General features: G+C 39.0%; 2 protein-coding genes across 2 annotated transcripts; both read right to left on the bottom strand.

Annotated features, from left to right (window-relative positions):
* Window positions 1-8,472: 8,472 nt before the first annotated feature.
* On the bottom strand, window positions 8,473-18,339 carry cops8 (COP9 signalosome subunit 8). The gene is made up of 7 exons (XM_087803998.1): window positions 18,243-18,339; window positions 16,717-16,787; window positions 16,356-16,404; window positions 15,818-15,950; window positions 9,719-9,826; window positions 9,327-9,389; window positions 8,473-8,887 (listed from the first exon to the last, which is right to left on the bottom strand). The coding sequence occupies exons 1-7, from the start codon at window positions 18,312-18,314 to the stop codon at window positions 8,808-8,810; spliced, it is 576 nt and encodes a 191-aa protein (XP_087660124.1). The 5' UTR covers window positions 18,315-18,339; the 3' UTR covers window positions 8,473-8,807.
* On the bottom strand, window positions 11,560-13,377 carry trim63b (tripartite motif containing 63b). The gene has a single exon (XM_087804506.1). It carries the CDS (start codon window positions 12,955-12,957, stop codon window positions 11,908-11,910), a length of 1,050 nt encoding a protein of 349 aa, XP_087660632.1. The 5' UTR covers window positions 12,958-13,377; the 3' UTR covers window positions 11,560-11,907.
* Window positions 18,340-22,619: the final 4,280 nt, after the last annotated feature.

Below are 22,619 nucleotides of genomic sequence, written 5' to 3'. Positions count from 1 at the left end.
TTCTTTTCTTCCTTCGTCCGACTGTCTCGTGGTCTCACTCTACCTTCAACACGGAGCGAGTCGTGCCACCGCGAATCAAAGCTGCCGTTCACGAGGGAGATTCCTTCTCTCGCGGTGAAATGTTTAACGGTTTCGAAACAGAGCCGTTAAATTCTTGACAGCTGTAGTTTGCGTCTCACAGTTTCCAGCATGACTCACAGCAGCCCCAGAGTTTTCAGCCAAAGGAAACTCCGGCTTGTTGCCACCCTGCTGTACCGTAAAAGCAGTTCCATAAAGGATTTCAGGGGTCAGAAAGTACATTTGGAAATGAGCAATTTTACTCTAGCTCAGCCCAAAGCAGTTGGGACCGATCGGCATTCTGGATTACAATGGTTGGAAACAGATCCATGCATAGTCCAGAGAATTTCGAAATGCTTTCCGAGGGAATGGAAAGGTAGCAAAAAATGCGGCAAAAGTGAACCTTAAGATTTGACTGAGTCCTCTTGTCTTGTTACAAATAGAAGATAAAGAAAACTTTAAACATTATCTTAATCTTCATTAAAATTCTGGACTGTCTTTCACCAGAATAATTCAGCAAACAGTACTTCCTGTCTCTGGATTAGAATGAGTACTTTGACTAGTGATCGAGAGCCATCTAGTTGACCAATATCTTTGTAGTGGTTTAGATACTCTGGCTTTGATCAGGAGTGACTTTAGGTAGGACAGAGAGGCGGTGTGGACATGTTGAACGTATAACTCTATTGTCTGAGCTACTAGGTAATTTGAGAGGGAAACAACCATAAATAACAAGGAGGATGGAAAGATGATAGGGGTGACTCCAGACGACCCGCAAGATGGGTCAAGGGAAGGGAGGCCGACTTTCTGTGGCAACCACAGATGGATTGAACAAGAAGAAACTGTTGAAAGAAGTTTTACCTTAATTTGGAAGCCGGTTCGTTAAAGGAGGGGTAGGTGATCTTGGAAAGTGGCTTAAGTGAGATACATTTTTAATGTTAACAGCATTTCTTAAGTCTTCCTCCAAAATTGCCTCCAGAGCTACTTTGTCATGGCTCGTCGCAGGTAGGAACATACCTGAAAACCAGGCTGACGACATCTTAAGCCAGAGGCAACCCAAGGGATACCTTAAATACATTTGGTTTCAGCCACCGGGTCACCTTGACCCTGAGATGCTTGGATGAAGCTTAACAACAAGGTGACAACTTTTATCATGAGCGCATTCTGTTCATGGGTAATGGGAGTGTGGAAGGGATTCGAAAGTCAAATTTAAATCAAGTGGTCCATCAGTTAAACACAGTTTCATTTATTCTGCTCTGCGAATGAGTCAGTGGAAACTAATACGCGACGCTCAGATTAGTGAAGATTTCCATGTTAATAAGTCAGTTTCAATGACGACTCTTACTGTAAGCCAAACAAAAATCAACTTATTTGAATTGGCTCAAATTCCCAGTTCAACTTCAAACCAAACCAGTGGCAGTCATGAGGCGGTGAGTCACTACGATCACATCGGAAAAACGGATTTTCAAAATTTGTTCTTTTGGCTCCAGCTGGCTGGACGACTGGTGAGTAAGTGACTTCTGTCGAAGTGATGTATTAGACCATAAGTCGTGACCTCCCACCGCAGAGGTGGAAGAGTGATCGTTGCTGCAGTGTCACTGACGGTCAAGGGTCCAAATATCGCTTCTTGTTTAACCCAGTTTATGGTTTTCTATAAGCTAACAACAGCAGCTAAATTAACTATTTACAAAAAATGAATAAACAAGTTTGGTAGAAGAAAAGAAACAATTGATCATCATCAGCGGAACGTTTTAAAACATTACTGAATAATAACAACATTTAATTTTTCCTGTTCGTAATGACTGCTGCATCTGTTGGCCAGAAGTTTAATTGCAACACTAAAATGAACAAACGCTGTAAACATTTGCAGGTTAACTGTTAATAAAAAACGAATTGTTCTATTTAATACATGCTTTATTAAAATACTAACCATAAAATAACTATAATAATATTTTATTTAAATCTGTGCCCAAAAAAATTTAGGATGAACTTGTTTGAGAAAATGTTTCAAATAAAATTAAAAAAGAAAAAATATATATACACTGATGTTGACAGTAATGTGAAAAATATATGGGGGAACGATTATTTTCTCACACCCCTCGTAATAATACAAATCAATTACTGACCAAATGAATGCATGAAGTATTACAATAAATAATTGAATTATATTATATTAATTAACAAACAAATGCATAAAAGTGGAACAAAAAAGAAATGAGAGTTTAAATAAATCAACACAATCTTCCAAATGAACAATCTAATTAACCTGTAAAATGAATAAACTAACACATGAGAAAATACAAATAAATAAAACTAGTTTTGAACAACTTTAAGTGCAAAGTGGACAAACAACCAAAATGAATAACAAAAAAAACGAATAGTATGAATAACGAAAGAAAAATCAAATCATGAAGGAATGGACATAAAAAAAATACTAGATTAAAACTAATGGTCAGCTCAACAGCGCCACCACTGGTGGACAGACACACGTGCATGGGCTTTGAACCCGTTTGCAAGAAAACTCATTCACTCACTTGGAGACCATCATGGCTTGAGGGACATGTTGAGCTGGGACCAAACCGGAGGCTTCGGCTGGAGCCAGAGAATTATGGAAAACATTGTAACTCAAACGGTTCAGAGACATATTTGATTAAAGAAACGTGGGTTTCGGAGGTTCTGAAGGATTGGCTTCAGGCCTGAAGAGAAAACTTAACGATCAATAATGTGAGCTGATGAACGAAGGATGAATCGCTCTCTCTGTTGGACTTGAAGCTGAAAATAAATGAGAAAAAAAAAGGAGATTTTTTACTTTTTTTTGTTGCTGGCAAGATGAGAAACATGCGATGTTCCCACGATGACTCACTCTGCTGGCTCGCCATGTTTCCACAACAGCCGTAAACCCCCTGTAATGGCTTTCACATTGGGCGGCCCGAGTTCCAGGAGAACCACGAGCAGATTCCACTTCCCGACCATGTGCAGACAAATGTGCAGCACATGGTTTGACCACTGAAGGCCTCGACATGGCCGACGTGGAAACTTTCGACTTTATATTAAAAAAAATAAGCCTCTTGGGATAAAAAAAAAAAAAAATGCTGATCATTCATTTGGGAAATCGAAACCGCTTGAAGAATAAACATCTGGTTTGATGGTTAGTTGTCACAGCCGACTGATACAGCAGATTTTTTAAGTCATTTGTTGCAAAATACCATCAAAAATGAGCAAAAACAAGACTAATAAGTCTTTATGTTTTGTCAGTTCTTTACTTTGGGATCGTCGACCACGTGTTCGTGCACAAACGTGCGCGAGCGAACGAGCTTCCTCTCGATACTTTTCACAGATGATGTGTTCGGACTGAAAAAGCATTCTTGGCGCGACTTCCACTTCTTATTCATGCAGCTTTTTCTGTTAAACTTTCAAATGGTTCGATTAAAATCTCTGACAAGAACGTAAAAGTTGATCCTGGAAAAACGATAATTACAGGATCATGAAACGAGAGGACGCACAGAGGGAGGCCTGACAACACTCACTGGAAAATATCATGACTAGTCTTTTGGATTTTGAGTTTTGCAATCAAACTTGGTACATTAAACTGAGTCATTGATCTACTTCTTTAGTTAATTCTTTCAAGTGGCTCAGGAAATTATTGGTGAATCCTACAATCCTAAGTGAGTCTTGTAACTAGAGGGGTGTTATTGATACAGCCATATATCACAATATTTCTTTTCACAATACTCTACTATTCGACAGCACTGTATCAATTTTTTTTTAAAGCTTTCCAATGACATTTTATTTTTAAAATATAAATAGTTACATTTCAAACATATATTGTACATATCCACAGTGTTTATTCATTTTTGTGTTGGAATTTAACTTCAGCTCCATGGAAGCAGTCCTTACATCCTCTGCAGCAAAAGGAAAAAAACAAATCCTGTTGATGACTGAGGACGAGAGGATACAGTGACTCCAGCAGCCTTTAAAGCTGATGTTTGGACACATTTTGGTTTGAAAACAAATGAAAGCAGTTGAGAGTCATCTGGTCTGTAAATTCTACTAAACCAGAGTCAAGTACTCGACAATACTACACATATATACTTGTTACTACAGTATCGCAGTATATCGTTGCCCCTGAATGGCCAGACTCTTTCTATTACACGAATCTATCCAGCAGAGAGTAAAACAACATGGGAATAAAGAGAGTTGCTCAGTTAGATGACCAGGTTTAACTTCATTTAAAGTACAATGTAAAGATGGGAAGAGCCGTTTAAGTATGTACTTTAATCATAAGCAATAATCTGTGGATATTTTATCTGTTGCCGCCATGCTGATAAAAAGCAACTGTAAGTAAAAATTAAACTTTGAGGCTAGTTTTCATTCTTGAACCTGCAGTTTTCTTAGTAAAAATAGGTCCTACAACATGTTTAGCACATCAAGAGAGAGAAAATGTAATCATCTGGAGATGGGAAATCATTTCCGGACTTATCTTGATGTTGTTCACTATCTTCCGTCTCTCACTCCCACATCATTCCTTCTCCTCCGCTCCCACATCCCCCTGTTCGCTGACTCATCATCTTACGCCAAAAACAGTTTGCTCTTAAAAAACGTTTAACGGCCTCTTTGGGACAGAGCTCTGAGTGGATAAACCAGATTAAACCCGCTGCAGCCTGTGAAGAGAATTTACGACCCTCGGGAGTGAAACGACGTCGCCCTCTGCTGGTTATCGTCTCGAAAAACACCAGCGTCTACAGGAACGAACCTTATTATCTTTTTTAAAAAATGATTAAAAATTGCTTTCCTTCATAAAGAACACAGATGGAAAGGAAGAACACAGTGTGACAGAAATATATAAAAAAAATATATTTTTTATTTGCCGTTTACGATGGGAAAGTAGAGAACTCTCTTCACTTTCATCTGGATCTGTAACCCATTCCAGCTGAGGGATCCAACACATGTATCTGAGCCAGAACCAAAATAAAAGACATCTTGAAAAAGACGGCTCGGCAAACAGGAAGTTTGCGTCTCTCTCTTCAACGGATTAGTCACAACAAGCGTTGTGTGGGATTTTGTGGCCCTGGTGAGATCTTAGTCGAGGTAGTTACCCACAGTGGGTCTAGGATCTGAATCTAAGACTCGACTGAACAGATCCATCAAACTGTGAACCTTTAAAGTCCATTTTTGGTTGTAATATTTTGGAGGTTTCTGGTCCAAAGCAATATGCATCCTGTCTCTTTCTAGGCCTATAAAAATGCATTTGCCTCACTGTCATTTCCACCTGGAGGTATTCTCTAGTACCTTGATAGCCCTTTTTTCCCCTTGAATCTACAATATTTTTAACAGTTGGCAGGGACTTGTGGGAATTTCATTTGGCTTCAAGGTGAAGCAGAAACGTCTGTCCCGTAGCTGGTATTTTGCCCTTTATAAGTTCTTATCAATTTGTTTTTACAATCATTTTTTTGTTGTTTTCAAGCTTATTTTTCTTGAAATTATGTATGATTTAATTTTTCTCTATGTATGAAAAACCCAAAACCCATTTCACGCTATTCTACTCATATTGATTTATTTTCTACCGTTTACTCCTCTGTTTAAGTCTCGGGTGGATAGGGTTGTTTCCTATCCCAGCTACTTAGGGTAAGAGGCGGGGGGCTCCCTCAACAGGCCGTCAACTATCGCAGATCACGCAGAAATAAATAACATTTGTATATGGAAATTATACAAATCGTTTATTGTGTTTTCAGGGCTTCTATTGTTAAGGATCCTCCGGTCTAGACCCTGACAAAGGTGAATGCTAGGAATACTAGGACTCAGCAGATGTATCTTTGACGGGGGGTCAGGGCTGATGGATCTGCTCCTTTGATTGACTGATGCTAACACTTAAATACCTAAAGCCTGAGAAGGTTCCCTGACCCCCATTAGGGGACCACTGGTCCTTAATATTCAAGACATTTTTCCCTTTCAGAGGTCTGTCTATTGCAGGGGTGTCAAACTGGTCCAGAAAAAAGGGCCGAGACGGTGCAGGTTTTTGGTCCAACCAGTCAAGCACACGCGAGTTAACCAATCAGGCGTCGGCTTAAACAAGCAACACCTGTGCTGTGTCTCAAATCGCATACTAGCGTACTAAAAGTTAGTATTTTTAGTACGTTAGTGTGTCTCAATTCTTAGTATGCGAAATTTAGTGCGCCATGCATACTAAATTGGCATACTAACACGCCCACAAAACTAGCATGGTTCGATGGACACTAACCATACTAAACAGCCGCCATTTTAGTGACGTTTTAAACGGAAGTTACGTCATATATAAATGCATATATATGCATATACTTAAATGTGTATTTTCAGCAGCAGTAGGAGGATAAACACGTCTTCGCTGCTGATACCAGCTTAAATATCTCGCGATTATTTAGATTCTCATATTTTTTCTTTATTTCTTTTTCCAAAGTTGCAATACGTGCTGCCAGCAGGTGTCGGTGATAGCGTTCAAACAGCTGCTTGAAACATCGTTAAATAGAAATAGAAGAAGAAGCTGTCATGTGATTTCCGGTTAGTGTGTAGCTTCAGGGTTTGATTTGAGACATACTATCTGCGGAGAATTTGCGTACTAGTTAGTATGCATACTAAACTGATGCATACTAACTTCTAGCATACTAAGATTAGTATGCGATTTGAGACACAGCACCGATTGACAATTAATTGATTACGGTCTTCAGACGCCTGATTGGTTCAACCATATGTGCTTGACTGGTTGGATCCAAAACCTGCACCGTCTCGGCCCTTTTCTGGACCAGTTTGACACCTGTGGTCTATTGTGTCTGGCGGTCTCAGACTCACACCGAGACCCTTCTTAAGAGATTACAAACACCCGTTTATTTGAGTGAAGGACCTGCAGCAGGTCATGGAGTCCAAACCCGTGTCGCCCTTTAAAGCGCCTCAGCTCAGCGTTTTCGATCGGTCAGACGGACTGAATGCGGCTGCCGGTGTCACCTGCTACATTTAGAGTCCGTCTTCAAGGTCTGCCCGGAGTGACGGGTGTCGGTTTTCTTTCTCACGCTCGCGCACCAACTCTGGAGCTTCACACACACGGTTTGGGGTCAGCACGTGGAGCGGCGTGCACATAAACACCTTTCTATTTATACACACTGAAACGCCATCAAAACACATGCGGGGGAGATTTTCTTAATTTAATTTGATGGAAGGAAATCAAATACATTCTGGATCACTGAGGAAAAGCAATGACTTGTTTCTATTTGATTTGATACCATCAAAAATAACAAAAATAAAACATTTGTTTTGTCCAGGTTAACGAGCCAAGAACACTCATCCACGAGGTCCAAAAAATGTGATGTTTTTTTATATTTTAGTTTGATATAAAACACTTCAAGGTTAGACTGTTAAAAGTATTTGTTTTCCTATAAACATCCACGATTCGTATCAAAGTTCTTGGTCCAGTTTTGCTGCAGAACCTGATACAGCAGTTATTAAGACTTGGTTCTGACCCTAAAAGGTTTTTCGCAGTATCATGTTCTACCTCAGGGTCACTGTATCCTTTGTGTTGCGTCTCTGGGTCAAGGTGAACCACCGGGTCTGCTTGACCCCGACTTAACAAAAGGGTTAAACATATTTATCGATTCTAAGACAAAGATTCTAGTCTATTTTTTTTACTATCAATCCTGATGGTCTAGATCAGGGGTAGGCAACCTGGTCCAGAAAGAGCTGCAGTGGGTGCAGGTTTTTGTTCCAACCGATAAGGAAGGACATTTTAACCAATGAGGTTTCAGCTAAAACGAGCAACACCAGACTAACAATCAACTGATTACACTCGTAAGACACCTGATTGGTCAAAATGTGTCCTCTTGATTGGTTGGAACAAAAACCTGCACCCACTGCGGCCCTTGAGGACCGAGTTTGCCCACCCCTGGTCTAGATATACTTAATATCAGTGATATTGTGGAATTGAGTCGTGTTATCTCGGGCTCAAGGTGACCCCGGTGGTCATTCACTTTGACCCAGAGACAACACAAGGGATACCTCAAACACATTTGCATTTAGGCCATCGTGTGACCTTGACCCCGAGACGACACAAGGGATAAAACATTTTGGGACGATCCAAAGATAAACAACCTTGAAAAGGGACCTTCTTGAATCTGGCCTCCATCTGCTCGTCAGAGACGCAGACCAAAACATCCACATCCTGATGTGGTGAAGGCGAACAATTACCTCCCGACTCTTGAGTTTCAAACAGACATTTGATGTGTTCGGGCGAGAACACAAACGAGTCACCGCTGGAGTCCGTGTTTGGAAGTTTGCGGCGGTCGTGGCACACTTTTCAAAAACAGAACAAAAGAGTTAACTTGGTTAACTTCTTGAAAAGGGAGCAGGTTTTAGCAACAAAAAACAAAACACAGAAATACAATGAAAAGAAGTAAATAAAAAAGGAAGAAAACAGAAATATTTATTTATCAGACAAAACTTTAGTGACATCATCGACTTGTTTCTTGGTGGATTTAAATTAAACCGGAACAATGGAAATTTCTCGAAGAATAGATCCTTAAATAATCTGTCGGATTCATTCCTCTGGATGATGAACCTGACAATTATATATAAACGGATGATTTGTGTTCAATTTTCAGCATGAACTTAATAGGAAACAGCCGGATTGGCTTCGTTTTCTTCAATAATCCAGCACTAAAAAAAAGGGCTTAAGAGAGAGTCTGTTGCTTCTTTTTGCAGAGGGACGCGTGATGAAGTGCTTTTGGTGGTTATTAGTTCTCGAGGAAAGCCACGTAGTCGGTGAGTCGGGCCAACTGCTGTTCGTTTGGAACCGAAGAAACAGGGGGTGGATCTGCAGAAACAGGAGGGGGTTGTGTTGCATTTTAACTGGATGTGTCGAACTGTCAAGATGCTGAGGTGAAGCTGGTGAAGATGAACGATGAAAATGCCTCGTCACATTCTGTTGTGGCCAAGTTAACATGACATGAGTGAGTCTAGTTCAGAGGACTCCAGCAGGACCAATACATTCTATAGACACCATCGGAACATTTCCTCCGCCGTGACTAGATGAATCGCGCGTGAGGAGGCTGGATTTTTAGCATCTTTGGCCCATGTGTGTTGCTGATGCATGAGTCGACCATGCGCTCGCTCGAGTCACGAACATAAAACAGCGATTGTCTCATGAAGACGGAGAGAGAGAACACTGTCCGTCACTCACGGCTAAGAATAGGAGATCTTCTCATGATCTGTAAAAAAAAAAAAAAAAAAGACCGTACAATACCGCCACCTACCTGGCTTCTTAGGCATCACCATCCTCGTGGCCGGGTCAGCCTGCCAGCCCTGACTCACCACACCTGGGAGGAGAGAGAATGTGTGAACGAGTTGCTGGTGGAAACTATGACGATGAGGACGAGGGTCTTGTGTCTCCGACGTTAGTGACTCACTGAGTGTTTGTGGGTCAAGAGCAAATTTAGAATCAGAATCATTTTTGTTATCAAGTAGATCAGTTTGCTAAACGTCCTAAAGATGACACACTATAAAAAAAAATCCACATTTCTAGCTGCTCTACTCTGTTTCAGCGCGAACAAATCAAGTCGTCACAGTTGGACGCTGTCCACAGATGTACCAAAGTGAAGATCGAGATACAATTCTAAAGAAAAAAAAAAAGGGGTTACGATCTCACCATTAACCGCCTCCTCTACGGTGTAGCCTACGAACGCAGCAAAGTCGTCGGCTGTGATGGAGGTGTAGGCCTGAGCCACCAGTCCGTACGCTCGCTGTCTTGTGCCCTCTGTTGAAAAAAAACCAACAAGTAGATATGTTAGTTTAATGAACTGTGATTAATAAAGAAAAAATAGACCAGAAATGAACAAAAAGGACTATTATACACTTTGGTAATGTTGACTAGAGTATATAACACAATCCGTCCAAGGCTAATAAAAATTGAACTTATAATTTTTTGAGAAAAACCAATCAAAATGTATACACTTTATTTGGTTTCTTGATTATTGTCATTTTATTTGTTAAATAAATGTGTACCGTATAGAAATGTATGCATTACAAATTTCAATATTTTACATGCCTATGACTGCATTAAAAACTTAAACCCAACTTTACAACAACTACAAATTAAAGAATGACACTTAAAAACACACAATTGTTTTAAACTTTCAAATGTTCCCACACTCTCACTCTTTCATGCCGTTGTTGTTGTCTGAGGAGATGGTCGTGACAACACTCACGCCTCTGCTGTTATCTGGGAAAACGCTTCTGGGTAATGCCCTTCGGAGTTTTTTTTTTTTTTATCGCCTAGCAACGGTTTGTGCGTCAACATTTGCGACGGCTCGCTTTAGTAATAATAACAACCCCGGAGGAGAAAAGACAGCTGTGGGGGAATTTGTCAGGAGAGTTTCCCTCAAATTCTGCTGCTGAATGCTTGCCGAGTATTGAACATTTCTCATCCAGAGATAAATATAAGGCGGAAGATCAAGCACCAGACAAACGTGTGTGTGTGTGTGTGTGTGTGTGTGTGTGTAGGAGCTTAACTTGTGCTGGACACTGATGGAAAAAAACTCCTTTACACTGAATTTTTTTATCTATTTGACGGTATTTCGAAGGTGGAAAATTGTGACTATCTAACAATGAAATTGAATATCTGTTCTTAACAATTTCAAAGTATATATTTAGTAAACCTGGTTTAGGATGATGTAACAGGACTGGATCGATGGCAGTCTAGACCATCAAAAAAACAAGTCCCATCATATGGAATTAAATGATTGCAGTTAATAAAACCCTTAGTTATCTTGTTTTGAATCTCATGTCGGATCGGAATCAAGAAAAAGTACCACTAATGATTCTGTGTTTTAGGTAGTACAGCCAAAAAACGTTTTATTAATAGTAAGTCTGCAGTCTAATGATGAATCAGGAAACCTTCTCGGGGGGATTTTACCCTCTTTAGTCATTAAAAACCTCCATCTGTTAAAGTTGAACATGAATAAATATGTTGTGGACTCTTTGGAAGTCAAGCAGGTCATTTCAAGGGGCTTTTTGCAACCAAGTCCTCCAGCAGTGGTGTATTTATATCGCAGCCCGTTGACCCTGTTCAGACGAGCCATGTGGCAACTGGACTGGTCTTTCTCAGTGCCCTCCTGACACAGGGGGAGCTGGAGCTGCTGAGCAAGACCTCTGTATACCATGGTCGAAGGGGGGACGGGCCTGTCCTTTCTTGGCAGTCTATTACTGTGCCTGCTATCATTTCTCACTCTCTCACCACTCAAAAATAGAACCCACATCTCACCAGCAAAGGCAAACCGACAGGACGCAGCCATGGCCGTATTTTTAAATTGCGTCTCTTGCCAAGTAAGAGAGGTGGAAGGCGGAGGACGTGATGACAAGTGAACTTTAAGGATTTGATCTCATGGATGCTTAATTAGTTGCGGCGTCTGACCTGGTTCATTAATAAAGAAAAAAAGAAGAAGCAGAACGAGATTGAATTCCACACAAATTTATTTCAAGTTCAATTGAAGATCAAGTCAGTGAATAAAAATAGACCCACTTGGAAAAAGTGACAGAATGCAAAACAACTAACAGCTACATTGCAACAACCCAACCTCAGAAGTCCTCGTCGAGAATCTAAATCTACTTTCTCCACTTAGCACCAGCGTCCAGTGGCTCACAAGTACAAAAGTATAAAAAAAAAGAGTTAAGGAAAAGTATCAATATGACATTGAAGTTCAATATTGCACCGAGAGTACTGGCAAGCTGAGCCAGCTCACATCCGCTGTAACCATATACTACCTCAACATCCCTAAATCCCTGCCAGGTGTCTTGTCTAGTAAAGAAAACACTGTGATTGTCCATGAACACGTTCCATTATTCCTCCTCTTCCTCTTCCTCTTCCTCTGCATCCTCGAAATCCTCATCCTCAGCCAATCCAAAGTCCATTTTCCCGAGGACAGCTTCAACGAGCTCCGTAGACAAATTGAAGTGGTCCATCTTCTCAAAGCCGGGCTCAGGGCGCTCCTCGCCCAGTGAGCACTTGGCCGCATCTTTGGTCTGCACGATCAGGCCCTTTGAGGCCATAAGGAACTCAGCCGCACTGCTTTGCTCGAGGGCTCTCACCGCACTGTCTGTGAGCTCTGTGGTAGATTGTAGGCGTTCACCATAGCGCTGAGCCATTGCACGTAAGGAGGCCACCTTCTCATCTTGCTCTTTGCCAATTTGCTCCAGCAAAATGGTTTTACGCTCTTCAAGCACGGCGTAGAGCAGGTCAAAGCTTTCGGCCAAGCGTTGTTTGGCTCGCTGGGCATTCTCCTGGACATCACGACATGAATCTTCCATCTGGTTGAGCAGCGACTGCAATCGTCCATTGCTGGCCACAAGGGTATCGATGGCGTTGCTCAGTTCCCCCTTCTGGGTCTGGTAGATACTTGCTAAAGGCGCCACCTCGCAATCCTTGTGTTGCCCGAACACTTTGCACATTGAACAAGTGGGTACCTGACAGGTTGTGCAGTAGATGTTGATTCTCTCATCTTCATGTTCTTGACACATCGGCTCTTTGGACTCCTTTGGTTTCAGGTTGGTTTCATTGTTGTTTCCGGTGTTTGTTCCCTCCTGCTGTTGTTTGTAGAGGTCGATGATGTTCTCCACCAGCAGATTTCGCTGGAGCCCATGAACTCCGTGGCGGTCCAGCACAACTTCAAAGCGGCAGGTGGGGCAGCGGAAGACGCCTCCGGAGAAGCGGTACGGGTTTCGTGAATCGTAGAGGTCACTGGCACAGCTGCGGCACAGGTTGTGCTGGCAGGGCAGGATCACGACCGGTTTCGTGAACATTTCCAGGCAGATGGGGCAGCTCAGCTGCTTCTCCAGGCTGTCCATGGGGCTGGGAGGCCGAACCATTGACCCTGTCCTCTGAACATCCATAGCGGAAAGACTTTTCGTTGTGGTTAGCTCGGACTGTTTCTTGCTTTCCTCTGAGGGAAACGCTGCAGTCGCTCCGTCGGCTATAAAGTTGAGCCTCTTTGCTGTCTTTAGTGTGACCGGTGAGGGACTGATATCTATTCTGGTGGAGGGGCTTAGAGCTCTGTCCTTTATACAGCCCACTCACAGCTGCTGACATCTGATACCAACAACCAAAGCACACATTCCTGTTTGCTTGCTTGCCTGGAATACTTTCAGAGAACTGGCCCCCACTCGCCCAGCGTTTCATGTGTCACATGTCCTAGTGGGCACAGCGACCCCACTAACTTCCACAGACAGAATGGATAGAGTGGAGATAAACAGGCTCCATGTGACCGACTACAGGAGGAACCGATTGCAATTCGGTAAACAAGTCCAAGTCAACACCCATGACGTTATACAACATGTGCGCAGACCTCAATTACGTCAATTAACGTCAGACAAAACATATTTTGGATTACAAAAAAAAGACGAATTTCTTTTCCAATATAAATAGTATATCTATAAAACAGAATCTACTGATGATGAGAATAAAGTCAAACAGAGAATAATGAAGATTATTTTCTCTAAAGAATTGTTGACTTAAGCTTATCAACCAAACTGGAACACAAAAAAATTACACACAAAAACACTGCCTCACATCGCATTGTGTGGGCAGTAAGAGCTTAGCTTAGATCATTGATGCAGAACAGACTTATGAAGCAAACATGATGTTAACCTTTGTGGATTTGTGCAATAAAACCAATTAATTTTCATGGGATATATCTAACAAGAGCGGATGCAAGACTATTAAATAAATATGCTGGGCCTGCCGTGCTCTTCAATATAATTTTGAGTACACGGATAATCAATCATTGAATGACTAATTGAAAAATTGCAAATGTAATTGTTTTTTTTTTTAGAACATTGGCCACCGCTTGTCCTAGTTAATTCACTGAATACTATTAATACAAATAATTACTAAAGAAAGAGTTTAGGGAACTGCTGCGTATGTGCAATGATGAGGGAAGAATTCAATTCTACATTGAAAAACACATTTATTTATTTCATTATCTAGATTTTTTAGGTGTAAAGAAAAAAACCTTGGGATTTTAAACTAATATACAATAATTCTTCTACCTGGAAAATTAAAAATAATGATCATAAGCTTTCATAATATATACAGTATATATATATATATATATTTTTTTAATATTGTGCCCATCAACTATAAACCTTTCACAGTATTAAAAGCATATATAAAATCTACATAAAAATCTGCTGGTTAAATACTCAAGGAAGAGAATTAGACGTGAAATACAGCTTCATAACTTTGCAAAACACCATGTGACTGATTTGGCCAGTGCTGGAGTCTCATTCATGCTCAAGTAGTAAACATGAAACGATGTTGTTTTGGCAGATTTCGTCACAGGTTGTGTACAAGCGTCTGCTGACTGACACCTGGCGTTCATAGAAGATCAACATGCGACAGCATCAACACCAGTGCAACGCTATTCTTAAACTGTTGCACAAGGAATGAAATGACCCAGGAACAATTGTCATTGTAGGAAGATTTAACCGATTAAAAGATTTCTTTATTCAAACTCAATGCGAGCAGAAGCATGGATAATACACAATACTGGTATGCTGATGAGGATCATTGTGCATTAACAGTCTAATTTAAAACCCAGGCCTCAAATTACCGCGATGTCACAAGCGGTGTACTCGAGGATGTTGGGGAGAGAGTAGTTACTGGACAGTTGAGCTCTGAACTAGACATAGTGGGAAATTATTACTTCATAAAAACACATTTCTCAGTATATTACGATACATTGTTTTTGAAAACTTCATTAATGAAGTCATGACGATGGTTTATAGCCGTCAAGAATAATCAGTATCATCAAGTTCATCAGTTCATAAGTAGAAAATTACCAACAATGTTGTGTCAGCTGAGCTATGGTTCTCAATGAATAGTACTCAGAATCTTTTTTCCCCATTCAAACACCTTCTAATCCCATAACAGCAAACGCCTTTCAGTAGTTATCAGACAAGAAAAAAATTGTGTAAACACTGTATATAAACTATAGCTAGCATAACACATGCAACACATCATTTAATTGATTGTATTTTTCGGACTATACAACTTAAAATCTTTTAATTTTCCAATAATATAGACAGTTCCCCATAAATATTAACTGTGGTTTTACATATTGACCCCGAAACCAATTTCACTATTTTACTATTACTCTGTGAGGCTCCACAGTAATACGCATTGAGGAGTAATACTACGAAGCAGCACCATTATTATTTTGTAATTAACATTAACATCAAACCCCTGCGTATCTTTATAAGTAAGTAAGTAATTTTTATTTGTATAGCGCTTTTCCAGACCAGGGTCACAAAGCGCTTATACAATCAGTTATAAAGTAATAAAGCCTTGTTAGTCATTGCTGTCAATATAGACTCAAAACTATTTCCCCTCTGAGGCCCAGATCACATGAACGAAACAGACACAGCTCATTGGTCAATAGCAGCTCTGTGTCACTTGCAGGCATATATAGTAAATTGGTGAGAAATGAAGGATGAGGAAAAAAAAAAAGAAGATCATTACCTTTTATGTTGGACACTTCTAATGAATACTTGGTGAGTGCTCTCAAGAGAGAGAGTAAAAGTTAAGACATGCTTACGATCCCTCTTTACTATAACCTTATAAAATTAACTCTTGTGAATGAAAAAAGGACACAAATGTGTATCACAGATTTTCTGAGGTAAAGAGTTCGTCTTCTCATTCATACTAGAGGTTACGGGTATATAATGTTATCTTAAAATAAGAGGGAAGAGATACCTCGAAGAGCCTCCATGATTGGAAGAATGTTCTCTGACCACTGGAAAGCAGCGATGGTGGTGTAGATCCCCGGGAAGTCTCGCTGCCAGATACGTTGGCCAACGGCCCAGATCGCTGATAGCTCAGGATTTGCCTGCAGACATTAAAGTTGTAAAAAAATAAAACTGTGATTTTACTGGACGTCCTTTTTTAACGTCATGATTTTACACCAAGGATTGATTGATACACCAACAATTGTACTGACATTCTAGTTGAGGAAATATGATAATATAGGAAATATTATTTTATTAGAATCTAGAAAGAATTAACTTATGTTTTCCCATGATGCAAACTGTGTTACAGCTGCTATTGTTGTTTGTTCAAGTCTATTTAAACGTTGAAGTGATGCTCCTGCAAAACACATACACAAAGAAAAACAACACTGGTTCATTCATAAAGGCTTTGCAATGTTTTCAACTTACAGACAGCTATTAAAAGCCAACGCATTAATTCACCTTTGTTGCTATATTAGTGTCGAGTGTGTCGTTTCTCAACTTACCGTTTTAATTGCTACAGGAATCCTCTTCCAAAGATACCTGGCATTATTCCTGTTGGACAATATGGACAGCATTTTCTTAAAGAGATTTACTTTGTACGTTGCGTTTTGATAATACACTTTTTCTACAAGAATGATGTTTGGGTTTTTTCATCCAACAAATAACAGAACTCCAATTTATATTATTTTTTACAATGACAGAATACCAAACTTATTTAAAGTGACAAAATACACCAGACAAAAGCATCAAATGCCAAAAAGCAATGCCTTTTAAAAAAAAACAACTAAATTCATCAAAATATTTGCATCAATATAGCTCGTAACATTAGTTCAATACATACACTATGAAATAAATCGTACTCACATGTCATTATGTAGTAAATAAAGTGCCAGAAGATGACCGTAAACCTGAGGTGTAGCGATGCCCCCTGGAGCCTGTGAGAAGCAAGCACACAAAGATGAAACACTAAACTCAATAATTGTTGGGGTCTAAATGCTTTTCCGTCGCCATAAGTCAATTAATGAAAAAGGTGCGAACTACAGTTGTGTGGGAAGTATTACTCTAACAAATTTCATTTAAACTGCCAAAAAATGTGCAGTGAACACATTTGATCTTTCAATTGAAAATGTTTTTACGTAAACCACCATATTGTGTACATATATTATTGAGAGTCATAGTTTGTGTTTATTGGTAAAGGTGCTTAGTGTCTTATTTAGCACAAAATACTTGTACTTGTTGATGCGGTTGAAAGATCAACACAAGCTACGGGTTTTACTAAAGTTTTTGCCCCCAACAACAGACAATTTCAGCCTTTTCAGGAACTTTGAATGTTGTCAATTTCTGTAGCTCCGCTTCCCTACTTTTCAAAATACAACAACAATATTTAAGCTGTGTGGTAGACTTCATTGGATGGGGAAATCATATTTAATGTACTTACATGCACTCAAATTATTCATGACATCATGGTTTATTCACGAAACACACTATATATTATGAACCTATATTTATGAACCTACGCACTCATTGAGTGAAAGATAGTCTTAACATATTAAAGATGGATAGCCTTGACATTTAGAGATAGCCTTGACATTTAAAGATAGCCTTGACATTTAAAGCCTATATTAACACACAATGTATAAACGTTATACAATAACAGATCCTTCAGCATTATATGTATTTAAGCGTTCCTTTATTTCTCTTTTCATACTATTTAATCAGAACCGGAATCAATGTATCTTATTCAAAGATGCTGATTTAACAACCTGGATGAGATCCTATAACCACATGTTACAGAGCTGGTGATTTTAAATAAATATTCTAGATCATCTTTAGTTTGGTTATTATTCAATTCATTTCAATTTTATTTTAAGTGTCTTATCATAACAAAGTCTATCTCAAGATACTCTACAGTTGAAGTAAGACTTTAGTGGACTATGTCGTTTCCAAGCTTCGACACATCTTTATATGCTTGCAATATAATGTTTTAATTTAGCTTCAATCCAAGTACCGTACAATTATTCACATTCCAAAACGAAAGTGTACTTTAAAACGTTATAAAACATTGAATTAAAGTCTTATTTTCATTCAATTACTTTAAGGAAGAACAACAGCTATATATACACCTGCCACCCGAACGAATTACACAATTTCACCAATTTATTCACAGAAGTATTGAGAGAATACATGTGTCTATTGTAATTTTGTAAACAACTCTTTAAATAAAGTGTATATTTTCTTCCAAACGGTTAAGTTGCTTCAAGCTAACCGACGCATGCTAACATATTAGCCTTGTTGACGTTAGCTTCAGCCAGCAGGAAGCGATAATACATATCAAAGACACGCAGGGATAAGGTCGTTTTTCGGGTGTCTAAGATAAAAAAGATTCTCACCTCTAGCTCTTGAGCTTCACAATGTTCTAACTGTTTGTCAAAATTCTCCTCCATAATCACAGCTGCAGGCATGATGACTGCGCCGCTTCTTCCTCTTCGCTGCTGCCGCTGTAGACTCGAGGATCGAGATGCTTACTGCTGCCCCCTGCGGCAGCTCTGAGAATAACAATAACATGTGGTGAATACATCTCGAGGTAAATAAAAATTAATTTCTCATGCTCTCCTAAATTTAAGTTTATTCATTTGTATCTTAGTAGATTATATTTTTTATTTACAATCATGTGTTTTGACCACTCTATAGTGAAAAATGAGTGCTTTATAAAATGACAGATTATTAAAAAATATAAATATTGTTTTTTAAAACCAATTTTATTTTTCTTCGTAGAAAATTGGTCCAAGAGTAAAACTGAGCGCCCTGTCAACGCAGAAAATGTCCTGTTGATTGTGCAAACACAAGTCAGCTCGGGATTTAGGAACCAGGACAGGTTTGAAATGAACCAGACTGCTCGGTGGATAATGTCGTCCTTGTGTTTGGAAAAAGCAAAACTTCAGTTTATACAATCTTCTCCAGGTGTCTGTCTTGGTCAACGATCACGTCTTGTGAAGTTTCTTCAGCTCAAACCCTAACCTTGATCTCTTTTCATAACGGCACTTAGGAATCCTCAAACTGAGTCAATGTTTATTTATCATCTTTCATCTTTGCAGAAAAACAAACTTTATCGGTTGTTATTTAGAGTTGTGGCTCAAACACTATTTTAAATAAGTTCTGAATAAAAAGATATTTCAATTTATTGTTTAAATATAAGATACTATTCTATGAAATCTTAAGCACATAATAATAGAAGGATAAGATATACAGTTTATATTTTTGGTAAAACTGGGTAAAAACTATCACCTAAAACTGACAAAGATAATAATCAAAATCCCAACAATTCAGAATATTTGAACACTCTGTTTATATTCCTGTAAACGACTGCTGCAAAACTGTCTTCTGTAAAATCTTCAAAGGAAAGTAAACTAATTAAAAAAAAAACGATTCCAAAATAAGACTTTTCTAAAAATAGAGCCCCGGCAGAATATTAGCAGCATATGAATTTATGTAAAACTCTCAGCAGGTGGGTATTTTTAATTCATTTCCTCGCCTCTGGGAGAACAAACGGTGGAAAAACAAAAAATAGCTGCAGGAAAGAGCGACCAAACATGACTGCAGGGAGGAAATTACAATTTTGGAAGTGAAGACAGATAAATATATTGAGAAGAACCCAAACCAAACAATAATGAGTTTATTTATTTGTTTTTGCTGCTTGAATTTTAACATATTTTAATTTGAAAAGGAGATGCATTGTATAAATATTAATCACTCTAACTTTGTTGGTCATGTGACCAAACGTTGCCTTTTTAAGCAGATCCAAACTGTGTTTCCTGCAACTCCATTTGGAAATCTGCTTCTCAGCACGTTGTCAATAGATCTGATGTACGACGTGTGTCAGGACCAGAAGACGACATTTTTATCCCTGATGAGTTTACAATCAGGACACAAATCAATCTGCTGCAAAGCATGATGGGAATTGGGATCACGTGATTTACACTTCTCATCGAGCTAAAGGAAATATATCATTAACATTTGTCAGGAAAGGAACATAAAGTATATTTAATCATCCAAGACACGTACCCTTGTTTAAAGAGAGTCGTCACATTATGTTCAGAGCTCCTGCTCACGTTAATTGTGATTCATCTCCGGACGGAGACTTTCAAGATGATCAAAAAATCTCTCCGAAAAAACTGCAGGTCTACTCACCTTCGGTTCCAGAGATACGTCTTGACATATGCGGCAGTGCCGGACTCTGGCTCGGTCTCCAGAGACCAAGTCTACCCTTGACCCAGTACCTTCGAGCTCCTCGGAGACTTCCCCCCTCCTTCATTATTCATGGATGAACATACAGAATAGTAAGAATGAAGAAGGTAACGTGCAGAGAGGAGGCGAAGACATCATAATTATAGTCATAATTTTATTCACGGCGCCTTTCAAACATTCAACAGTCACACGGTGAGAAGCAGAAATAAAAGAAACATTCATTTAATGACACATTACATTACAATTAAGATACAAGACAAGATCAATAAGGTTACTTATATGTAATAAAATGATTAAATGAGACTAAAAAAATTGTATTGAATTCAATTACATAAAAGCCAGCCTATAAAAGTGAGATGAAGGCGTTCTTTATTAGTTTTAATTAATGTTAAATAAAGGCCAGGTTGATTCCCTGTATGATGGTTTTGGAAATGCCAGATGAAAAATAGATAATTTCAAGTAGTTTTAAGTAAGAATTAAGTTGAATTTTTCATCAATATTTAAGGTGATCTCCTACGTAAATGTTTTCTTTCCCCTGACAATCTCTATATTAAGTAAAAATACTTTCTACTGACTACAGGAGCCACTAGACTCCATCAGAGGAAACCGATTCTTCTCGCACGATAGCAACCAGGAGCTGCTGGCTCTAATGAAGATGGCAATTCCACGGCTGCTGGGAGCACTTGAACATAAATCCATGCCGCGTGTGAAAAATAAAATAGATGATGACGTGACAGAGGTGGAAACTCTCAGAGGGACCATGAGACGATTGAAGTAAGAGAGCTGTCGGATATTTTTAGATGAAAGTTGAATAACTCACCTGAGCTGCAAACGGAAATAACCATGTTGAAGTAAACCTTGTGATTTAAGATTTTCATTTCTTCTTTTTTTTTCAATAACCTTTTGGAACTTTGGATACCATCATAGATGTTCTCCAGCCCACATATCTCATGGAACCTCCATCATCCCATTACCAAGAACTTTCGGTGTATCCCAGCAGAGAGGGTCTTCATGGGCTTTTTACACAGAACTCTGCAGTGATTGTTGTTGTTGTTGTTCAAGAAACATCTTAAGACACTTTGATTCGTGCAGGTTTTTCCTTGATTCTCTGACACTGCTGTGTTTGTCTCGGTGTTGTCTTGATCTTTTAAGCATATATTTTATTGAGTATTGTTTTGATTGTTTAAGCTCTTTGTAACCCTGGTCTAGAAAAGCGCTCTACAAATATTACTTACTTACTTACCTACTTACTTTATTACCTACTTACTTACTTACTTTTACTTATCTATGTGGTCCTAATGAAGTCCGAAATAATAATATGATCATCATGTGTCTGAGAGATGACCAAAATGTTTTTTCACAAATATTCTCCAATTTTATTTTGTAGTATTTATCATTGTTGTTTTTTATATTTAAATTTAACTTTAAAGATAAATATATTTTTATTTCCATTTCCTCTATTTTTTAAAAATATTTAATAAAAAATATGTGTATGTTTCAAATTAGTACTCAAATTAATTCATTTATTTTCTGACACTTATTCACTTTCAAGTTCACCCAAAATTCAAATTTCACTCATTTTATAATGTCGACCAAGAGTTGGGATCCTTTTCAAAGTAAATTGTCTCTCTTTGGAGTTACCGGCAGAATTGTATGTCTATTTGAAGGTCGTGACCCCAGTCTGGCATGAGCTCCCGGTGTCTGCACTCGACACTCGCCAGATTTACCTCGACTGTTTCCCATTTTGTAGCATGTTAATATTTTAGCCGTTACCTCAAGATTTATAAACAAAAATTCTGAACAATTTTTTAATGTTGAGGCTTCGATACAAGAGGGATGTTACAGACGAGCAGTATGGAGGTATTTAGATGTTTTCAAGTGTCTTTTTGGACGAAAAGAACGATTAAAAGTTGGCGCCTTTTACCACCGTCATAGGGAGAAAATAATCCCAACCCTTAGTCAACATGAAAGTGAGTCGAAACTGAGAAACTGGAATGGGAATTTTGGGTAAACTTTCCCTTTAAAAGAGTTGAAAGTGGGTGGAGCCTATCCCAGCTATCTAGGGTGAGTGGTTGGGGACACCCATGACAGGTTGCCAGCCTGTGACAGAGCACACAAGACCATTCATATAAAAACTTTGGTATTCAATCAATTTCTGTATGTTTTTGTACTGTGAGAAGAAACTGGAGTTCCAGGAGCAAAGGTACTGTTTTTACAAAGAAAGAACGAGAATTGACCTCTAGCTGGAAGTGAACCTGCAACCTTCTCACTGTAAAGCGGTAACGCTTAACAGTTAAGAGCTCGGAAATCCAATCTGCTTAGTAGCCGGTCCACTGAATTCATTTTGAGAACTTTCGCCTCAGTAGAAAAGCTTCCAAAGTGTTGCTTGTAAAAAGTTAGAGGAACAGGAGAAGAAGACCTTTGGATTCCTGGATTAAATGCTCAGAAAGTATCGTTCCTGATTTTTTTTTATCCCCGCCGCTTCCTAGGGTCCAGTACAAACAAATCAAAGCCGTTTATTC

Source organism: Callionymus lyra, chromosome 12, assembly GCF_982586985.1.
Source record: "Callionymus lyra chromosome 12, fCalLyr1.hap1.1, whole genome shotgun sequence".
NCBI classification, from domain to species: Eukaryota; Metazoa; Chordata; class Actinopteri; order Syngnathiformes; family Callionymidae; genus Callionymus; species Callionymus lyra.
The sequence above is the reverse complement of the archived record's forward strand: the minus strand, read 5'-3'. Positions and strand labels throughout refer to the sequence as shown.